The 9,525-nt window shown below is 40.5% G+C and overlaps 1 protein-coding gene and 1 long non-coding RNA gene across 3 annotated transcripts in view; both read right to left on the bottom strand.

Annotated features, from left to right (window-relative positions):
- Window positions 1–2,218: 2,218 nt before the first annotated feature.
- LOC122456389 lies at window positions 2,219–4,999 on the bottom strand. The gene is made up of 2 exons (XR_006275307.1): window positions 4,860–4,999; window positions 2,219–2,906 (listed from the first exon to the last, which is right to left on the bottom strand). It is a non-coding gene; the product is annotated as an uncharacterized LOC122456389 (long non-coding RNA).
- Window positions 5,000–5,926: 927 nt separating this feature from the next.
- The window catches only part of RPRD1B (regulation of nuclear pre-mRNA domain containing 1B), a 41,952-nt gene continuing 38,353 nt past the window's right edge, over window positions 5,927–9,525 (bottom strand). For both annotated transcript variants that reach the window (XM_038369348.2, XM_038369346.2), the window contains one exon: window positions 5,927–8,737. In XM_038369348.2, coding sequence (XP_038225276.1) covers window positions 8,710–8,737 — 28 coding nt within the window. In that variant the 3' untranslated portion in view covers window positions 5,927–8,709. The remainder of the gene's footprint in view (window positions 8,738–9,525) is intronic.

The raw sequence follows: 9,525 nt of genomic DNA, 5'->3' as shown, positions 1-9,525 counted from the left end.
CGAACAAACCACTTTATGCATGCACATGCAGAATATAAACAGCATAAGCACAAATCCTGAAGGCATGTTTTAATGCTAGTCTTTTTCTTGGTGTTGTAAGAATGTGTACACACACACACACACACACACACACACAGTTTGCTCCTCTCTCTTCCTTTCACCTTATCTGTTTTGTCTACAAAAGGGAACTGGGAGATGCAATGGTGATGGTATCTGGGCACCAAAAGCGGCCAGCCCCTGGTGCAGTATAGAGAAGAGAATGGAGGTGACGGAGGGTAAGTACTCAAGGGGCCACGAGAAAGACAGGCAAGCAGAACAAGGCGTAGCAGTCACCCCCACAGTTTCTACAACCTTGGATACAAAGTGTCCATAGGCCTTGGAAAATCTTTGTACCCTGGAAGTTACTATTTTAGCACTTCTTTGTAGTGGCCAGGTTGGTCCCAGGATATTAGAGACAAAGTGAGTAAGGCTATAGCTCTTAGTGCTTGGTGGAGCTCAAAAAAGGGTCTCTTTCACTAACAGAAGTTGGCCCAATAAAAGATACTCTCCCCAGCCCTTGTCTATTTTAAGCACTGGTGAACTGATATGTTCATTGCTTTGAAGTTGGACTTTCTAAGCCCCAACCAAAGTGTTCATCCCTTACGAGGCTTGTTATTTTATTGCAGTGTTGATGGACCATTGTGGTAGGTGCTGTAGAAACAAAACAAAAAAAGATGGTCCCTCAGCTGCTTACAGTCAAAGTATAACCCAAGAGACAACAGATAGATGGGGAAGCACAAGGAAACAATAAGAATCAGCATCACAGCTCAGGACACTTTGAAGTGGTGATCTCCAGGATGATCATGAGGTGACTTTGTGGCCTATTCTCCAAGAAGGGAGAACAAATCAGGCGATTTATTTATTAGCAAGAGAAACAGGTCAAATGCTGGTGTGCCAGGAATGTGTGTGTAGTGTGTTGTCAGGTACAAGGTTAGAGCAGCAGAGGGAAAGGACGCTGATGTGGCTCCAGCAATGTAGTATTAAGATAAGAGTTCTCAAAGTTAAAGTAGATCAACCTATAGTCAACTAACTCTGCTCGCACTTCACATGCAATTGGACAATTCATTTACTGAATTTCAAGGAGTGCCCCAATTATCACAAACCATTCTGATTGGAAAGGCTGTGTTTCCTTAAAGTCCTTCCTTCTGCCCCCACTCCTTGACTAGCATTGTTCAAACGTGCGAGCTGCCAAACCATTTCCATATCCAGAATCTGAACTACTTCTTCTCCAACTCAACCAATGGCCAAGCATGGAGGGCATAGGAAAGAGAAGAATGACAATGGTAGGAATGGACTCTGGAGCTGGTGATTAGCCCTCAAAAGCTCATTTGTTATTAAGTGGATATGCTTCCATAATCTCTGCTTCAAAGTAACACCTGGTCTTGAACAGTTAATGCCAGCAAAAGGATCATTGCACTTACCAGAGGATGATAGGACATGAACTAGAATATAACAAGGTGGCCCAACTGGTGAGAGGCATAAGAGGAGCCAGAAAAAGTACATAGAGGGTCTGGCCAATAAAGCATCCACCTGTGTAGAATTAATGGGGTCTTTAGAAGGGAGTCTCTTGGACATGGCTGTTTGAGTCTTTCACTATCCAAAATTTGTTCAACCTGGCTGTTTTGTTTGATTTTAAAGTTGGTGTGTGGCCCCAAAGCAATGAGGGAGGAAAATCTCCTGCCAGAAACCAGAGAGACCTAGGGCACAAAGGTCAGTATCAGTGAAACCTGCTTTTCCTATGGTCTCACTCCAAGCTTCGCTGATTTGACTTTGTCTCTCTGCTGTCTCAAAAATGAAAGAAATGTACTTAACTGCAGGTGGCACAGCTGGCCAGCGTTGTTTGCAACTCCTTAATCCCAGGTACCTCCATAAAAATCCTGAGTAGTCACAACAATGCAAACAGATGGAAGCCAACCAGGAGTTTGGTTTTTTAACAACTGCTGCTACTAGTATAGATAATCAAGAGGAAACAGAAGACCCATCTGAAGCTATTCATCCTTCTGAGGTAGTCACCCCTCCAGCACCACTGGCAACAGGGATGCACCAAATGGCTGTTTATGCAGGTTCCACTGAAGCAAGACCCTCTGCAGTTGAACTCCGCTAGAAATGAGATGCAAGGAGAATGCAGTAGAAAGTTCTACATCAATGCACACTGTACCCCAAAATCCATGGACAAAAACCCCAAATCACCTTTAACTTTATTCCAGCAGTCTAGATAATCATCATCCACCAGTTAATAGCCGGTGTCCCATAGTTTTATTGGAACAGCTGCTTCACAGAAGCATCTGATAGAGTTGTGTGGGTCAGCTGTTAAGACAAAGGGAACACAAACAATGAGACCCAGGTCATATTCCCAGCTCTGCCCTGTACTTGTTGAGAAAGCTTGGCCTGTCTCTCAGCTTCCCATCTGTAAAATGAAAGTATTTAATTGCATAATTATGCATGGTATTTTACAAATAATAAAGTACTCTCTCATGAGAAGCACTATACACATTTTGCACTTACATAACTACACCTGAAAGAACTGAAACCTGTTGTAAGGAGAGGCTTCTTATGGTATTCTAACAACATTTATTATATTAGCTTCTTAAATGCTGTGGTGTTAAAACCAGTACTGAAAATGTGGGTAAAGATAAGCCCCTCATGATTTCATTAAAAGGCAGAGTTTGCTCGTAAAGGTTAGTAGAAGCAATTGACATGAATGGCAGGGAAAACTGCAAGGAAAGTTGGATCAATAACCAACAGCAGTATTGGGTCTTGTGCCACTTCCCTTTACAGAATCATCGGAGAGATGGAGGAAATCTATTTAGGTCATCCACAAGAGAGTCAGTTTTGATTGTAAACATTGGAACAGGACCTTCTCTCTCCTAAAGAAAAAAGAAATTGAATGATGAATCTCCGATTAAGTGAAATTTGCAGTCTTGAAGACCACAGCACCCCCCCAAAAAAGTTGGTTTATCAAATCATAAATCCTCCTACTATTGAACTATTTTGAAGGAAACACTTACGGAGCTTGTGGGGCAAAGTTTGCCTTATTTAATATTTAGTTTGTCATACAAGAAGGGAAAATGTGTTCTCTGAAAACTGACTTGGTAAAGTTAGATCCACCACTATCTCTGGAGGTACCCAAACATGCAGTTCTACTTCACAAATGTGGCTAGAGATGTCACTGTGGGGCTCCATGCTTATTGCATCTCTAGGATTTCCACATAAAATCTGCTCCATTTAAAAAAATAGAAAGGTTTTTCTAAGCATCATCTAATTTCTGAAAGTCTAGATGTATTTTTTGTGTTTCCCAACATCACAAGTAGAGAGATCAGGCAGACAAAATTCTGCCTTCCAAGCTAGATGAATAATGAAAACAAGTTGTTAAAGTTACTTGAAAAATATCACAAAGCGCATTGGATCAATAAGATGAATAGTATTCAGGCAACTCCAGCTCTCAGTTACAGTTGCACTAGGAATAACTGGTGGGGTTCAAAAGGTACACAAATTGGCCTTGAATTTAGTAAACTGTTCTGTTAATACCCAGACCAGACCTTCTCACCCATGTTGCTATAGGGCTGGCAGAGAAAGTACTAATAACTTATTTTTGTCACTAAAATAAGCAAATGTGACTGAATATACAGATGGATTGAAGATAACAGTTTTACAAAGTCATTTTTCAGAGAATTGTACTTTTATTAAACCTCCCTGTTTATCCTTCCATGGCAGGGGCAATAGGCTACACAGTTACTTGTGGAGGTGCAGTGATACTGGCACACAAATTAGGGAAAATACATTTCAGCTCCCATACAGAAGATGTCACATATTTGTCAAAACTGATAACATATTTAGGCTTTTAAGGTGGATTAACTACACAAAAGTCTTAACTATATCCTTTCAAAATCACTTGAGAGGTCTGGCATTCTGGGACTATGTTTTTAAAAAGGTTACAACATGCATTTTTTTTCCCCAGCTTGAAAGGAGATTTGCTCCTAAGATCTGAAGTCTTATTTGTGACTTCAAAACCAGAGGGAGGCTCCTACTCTACAATGCTGCACTTCCAAGGTTTGCTATTGGCAGGAATAGTGATGACAGTGGTTGCTGTTAATTTTAACATGCTAAATAGCTAGGCTTTCATTCAATTGTAAAACATAGAAGCGGTGTGATCCTCAAAATAATATCAAGATTTCAGTGTGTGTGGCAGCAGCCTAGTGCACTTATAAATGTATCTGGTTCTTGCAGAAAAGTCAGATTTAATGGAGCACCTTAAGCAGATGATTGCAAGATGCAAGCTGAACTGTATATACCATGCTACAATGAAGGAGTAGAGAATAGAAGCGTGGAGAACCTGCTCATGGGGCACAAGGACACCATATATGAACTCCTGGATGGTAAACTGGGTAAAGTACTTAGGTTATTCATTTCTCCTAGCATTAGAATACTTTTTAAACATATTAATGCTCTCATGTAGCACAAGGGGCAAACACAAAGCTTCCAGTGTCTACTTCATCTCTAAACTCCTGTGTGGAAGCGAAAAGTTGTTTTAATTTTATTGACATCATGATCACGTGTTATCTAAGCACTTCACAAAATTACATAAATCCTTGAGCCGTCAACACCCAAGTTTTTTTTTCCTCCTCCACCATTCCAGAGAAGGTGTGAAATATTGGTATTAGCCTGTTAACTAACATTATCTGATGGTTATGTTTTGGGTGAAGAGCACAGTGTGTGGTGAAGTAGAGAACAGCATGAAAGTTGTGAACAAGACAAATTTTTTTTTTTTGAGAACTGTAAGAGGAAAATCTCCAGATGTGTGTCTGGCAGGTGGCACCTACCTGCAATCTATACCTTTGAAAAAAATCTTCTAGTTCCTAAGATCATCAGAAGATTATGAATTTTCAAGTGGGTAGGGAAATGAAATAGGTCTCCTCTTATTCATAGGAAGGATGTCCACCTTGAATGCCTTTCATGGTAATGACAGGTTTCAGAGTAGCAGCCGTGTTAGTCTGTATTCGCAAAAAGAAAAGGAGTACTTGTGGCACCTTAAAGACTAACCAATTTATTAGAGCATAAGCTTTCGTGAGCTACAGCTCACTTCCGATGCATCACATGCATCCGATGAAGTGAGCTGTAGCTCACGAAAGCTTATGCTCTAATAAATTTGTTAGTCTCTCAGTGCCATAAGTACTCCTTTTCTTTTCATGGTAATGAAAGTCACATTGAATTTTAAATATGCCACAGGACTTCTCAAAGCTGGTATACAATCTGAGAGGCAGGAGAATATTTATGGCTACTTTCCAACCTCTAAGCCTTAACTTGATCCAATATAGATGCACCCCTTGCTAATTAAATGTGTCTGAAGGCATCCTTAAACTCAAAAGTCAACTAGGCTGAAGAACCTTGCCATAAGCATCTCTCACACACTCTGGTCAACATTATGCAAAAACTAATCTCACTACTTCTGTGTTTTCTCTTTCATACCACTTTCTCTAAACTCAAGTGCCTCAACTACCCAGTATCACAAACTCTTATAACCACAGTTCTTGACATAGTAGTCTAGTTACAGTGTAGTTAGTTAGTTACACGTTTCCTGGTGCAACCAGGATTACTTGTTGATTGAATTTGTCTCCCAAACCTTCTGCCCCTCTAAGCAGAAGTTAGTCCATTGGAGTAGAGGGTCTTCGGTGTGGTGATGATCTAAGACAATCATATACAAGTGTGGCCTGTAAGCAGTTAAAGAGCAACTGTCAATTTGCCAAGTTCAAATGATACTTCACAGCTGCAGAACGCCTCAAAATGGGAATTCTCTAGTAGCCACTGCACATGGATCTCACTGCTTTAAACAAAGCAAAACCTGGGGTGTGCAAGTGCAAAATGGAAGCTCTGAATAAAATAAACCCAGTACCATTCAACAACACCCTCTTTATTCAAAAATAGATATCTATGAGACATTTCAGAATATACTGCTGCCAAAATGGCAGCCTATACGTCTAAATTAATTCCTAGATCAGTTCATATACAGATTTAAGCTTTTTTTTTTTTTTTTTTTTTTTTTTTTTTTTTTTAAGAGACACTTTGGGGAAACTGTTGAAGGAAGTTGTACCCAGTTCACCAGGCATCCTTTGCCCTCCCCCACTCAATAAAAACCACAAGACTATTTAAATTAAGCAAAATAAAGTAAAACTCACACTTTTTTTGAAAAATCAAAGCATTTCAATTTAAAAAAACATACAACTTTCTCACAGAAAATCCGCCCAAAATAGCAATTTGAGATGCCAACACTCATTTGTCTACCTAATTTCTATGATAAGTTTTGCTTCATTTCTGTCCTGTAATGGTTATGCAGTCAATCACTGGTCAAGAACAATTACTGTTTAAATAAAATACAGCCTGGGGTTAACTCCACTGAGCTGGGACAGGATAGAAATGCATCTTTTGGTTTGTGTTTAAGAGTTTGGGGTTCTCTTTTGTTTTTTGGCAAAAGCAGAGAGAGTGTACAACACTTTATGGTCCAAACAAACACTCAGATAAAGGGCTCTCCAATCATGTCAAGTCATGGAAGAGTGCAGTTCTGCCCCCCAGGAATTCTCCTCTACAACAAGGGGAAAAACAGACTCCACAGCTGGGCAGTAAGGAAGCAAGAATAAAGGGCCAAAATGAAGTGCATGAACTTTTCACAAACTAAATGACCAGAAATGCTAGTTTATTCAGTTTCACTGAATGCTGAATTAGCCATTAAATTCTCTGTAAAATAAGTTAATGAGCACACAGAACAAGCTTCATATTTCTGGGGGTTTCCTCTCAGGTCTTTGAAAAGAGCAGCTTAAGACCACAGTGAGGCACAAACAAAGCACATCACTCTGCCTTACGGGGTTTCAACCTCTGTATTACAGAACCTATATCATCATCCAATTAAGTGTTTCCAGCAGCTTGTGAAGTCTTAGGTCTGGTCTACACTGCCATGTTACAGCGCTGCAACTTTCTTGCTCAGGGATGTGAAAAAAAAAAAAAAGCCACACCCCAGAGCGCTGCAAGTTTCAGCACTGTAACGTGGCAGTGTAGACAGTGCACTGGCGCTGGGAGCTATTCCCCTTGCGGAAGTGGGTTTTTTATAGCACCGGGTAAGCTCTCTCCCAGCACTGGTGCCGCAACTACACAGCCACGTTAAAGCACTGCTGCAGCATCCCTTTAACGTCGCTAGTGATGACATGCCCTTGGCAAGAAGTGTTTAAATTAAAACAAAATGGCCAGATTGGAATGGTCTGCAATGAGCAGGAAGGCCTGCTTGCTAAAACTAATACACAAATTTAAACCTAACTATATCCATGGTAGTTATACCATTAGCTAGCATGATAATGGAATTAGACTTAGTATTTTTTAAATTTGTTTTTTGATTTTTACTGGAAAAAATCGACTCATATTAATGTGTGATATGAAATTACATACATCCTCCCAATATATACATGCACATGTATATTGATGTATGGCATACAGGAAGTGTGTATACATACACATACAGGTCTGTATAGCGTATCAACATATATAAATAAAATATTTATACCACATTTAACTTCAGTCCATCAAATAAATTCACTTATTTAACCTAAGGAGACAAAATTCATAGAATAAGATTTTCAATATAGCCATTCTCAAGTTCACAAAGAAAGTTACACAGCACCTATCTGAGATATCACTAGTTTTATTCCACCAATCCAACCTCTTGGCTAGTTAAACTTCTGTAGATTTACGTTTATATAATATAGAGGGAAAATGTGGTATAAATATAATACAAGGGAGTTGGAATAAAATTCACTTCTCATGTCTAATAACCAGTTCTGCATTGCTCAGCAGAGTGTAAGTTATGAAGTTATCCCTAAGTCACAAAAACAAGCTGTTAATTTCTATTGCCCATAGTGCCAGTCTCAATGTATATACATATGCACCATACCAAATAGGAACCACCTTGAGGTCATTCCTACAACAATTACAGCAACTACAGATTTAACAAAAGGTTAACTGTACGGTTGCTCTTTGGACATGTCCCCCTGATCCCAGTATGGTACAGTACACACATGCATACGCCCCCAGAAAGCACACTAGCCACTCTACTGCTTATAGATTTGAACGTCAGAAACCCAACTAACACAGACAAAACAGATTCAGAAATAATCAGACACTTTTAGAGAGGAAAAAAACACAACAACATTTCTTTGAAAACTTTCAAGGTATATGTACATGATTCTTATGACTTCTGTGGGAGTAACAAGTGCTAAGAGCAAACGGAAACTAATCTGAGTACAGAAAAGGTGAGAAAGTTTATTTTCAAAATATATGGACTCTATACCCACTCCCTTCAGAACATGGACATACACACTCTCCATCTTCCCCTCAACGTGAGACACTGTACACAGAGAGCGCGCATGTGCAGCTGGTAGGCTGAAAGTAGGGTCTGTTTGTTCATTCCTATGGTAGATCATTGGAAGACTGTATTTCCAGTCAACACAAGAATTTTCTTACTTCTGCTGGTACTAAGGGGAATTAGTAAATACGGGCACCATTAGTCCTAGTCAGTTGAAAACAGATCACCAGCAGATGGTAAAGGTGCCAAGCCTCCTGTAACGTTGGGCAGCAGGGACAGATCTGGAAGGCTCTGGATGTGAGATTTCAACTCCTTGCGGACCTGGGTTACCCGAGCAAGCTTCTGTTTATACTCCTGAGGGGAAGACACAAGGGAATAAGATTAGAAACAGATTTTTTACATGTGATCAGTGTGTATTATGAGAGTTTTCTAGGACAGGTTTCTTGGAGAAGATTGATTACTAACTCTAATAATAATTACAGTGTTGTTGTAACCATGGTCAGACCCAGGATATTAGAGAGACAAGGTTGGTGAGGTAATCACTAGATTTATGGGTTACCAGGGGCAGCTCTACCAATTTTGCTGCCCCAAGCAGTTGCTGCCGAATTGCCGCTGCCACCGAATTGCCGCTGCGCCCGCAAGAGCGACGGAGCTGCCGTTGAATTGCCGCCGCGGGACACGGACTGCCGCCCTGTTCTGAATGCCACCCCAACCACCAGCTTGGAAAGCTGGTGCCTGGAGCCAGCCCTGTGGGTTACTACAAAAATCTGTAACTGATTAACCCCCTTTTTGTCCTATGACTACAGAGGTGTTAACAGGCCACTCTACCTTGAATGGTCCCTTAGAATACAGTGCTAGCTACTACAGACAGACAGTTCCCACTTGTATTTAGCTGTGATGCTCAGAGGACCTTTGCCAGATCCAAAGAGCTCTGTGTGGCTCAAAAGCTGGTCTCTCTCACCAACAGAAGTTGGTCCAATAATGGATATTATCTCACCCACCTTATCTCAACAATAATTACACAATCTAGTAGTTCCCCATCACCTGGGTCCATGTTCCTAGCATGTGATGACAGGAATGCCGCAAACTTTAGCATTCCAGAGCCATTAATTCTCCTCCTCCTGTTGAGGTGGGGTAGAGTC

This window comes from Dermochelys coriacea, chromosome 13, assembly GCF_009764565.3.
Source record: "Dermochelys coriacea isolate rDerCor1 chromosome 13, rDerCor1.pri.v4, whole genome shotgun sequence".
In the NCBI taxonomy this organism is placed as follows: Eukaryota; Metazoa; Chordata; order Testudines; family Dermochelyidae; genus Dermochelys; species Dermochelys coriacea.
The sequence above is the reverse complement of the archived record's forward strand: the minus strand, read 5'-3'. Positions and strand labels throughout refer to the sequence as shown.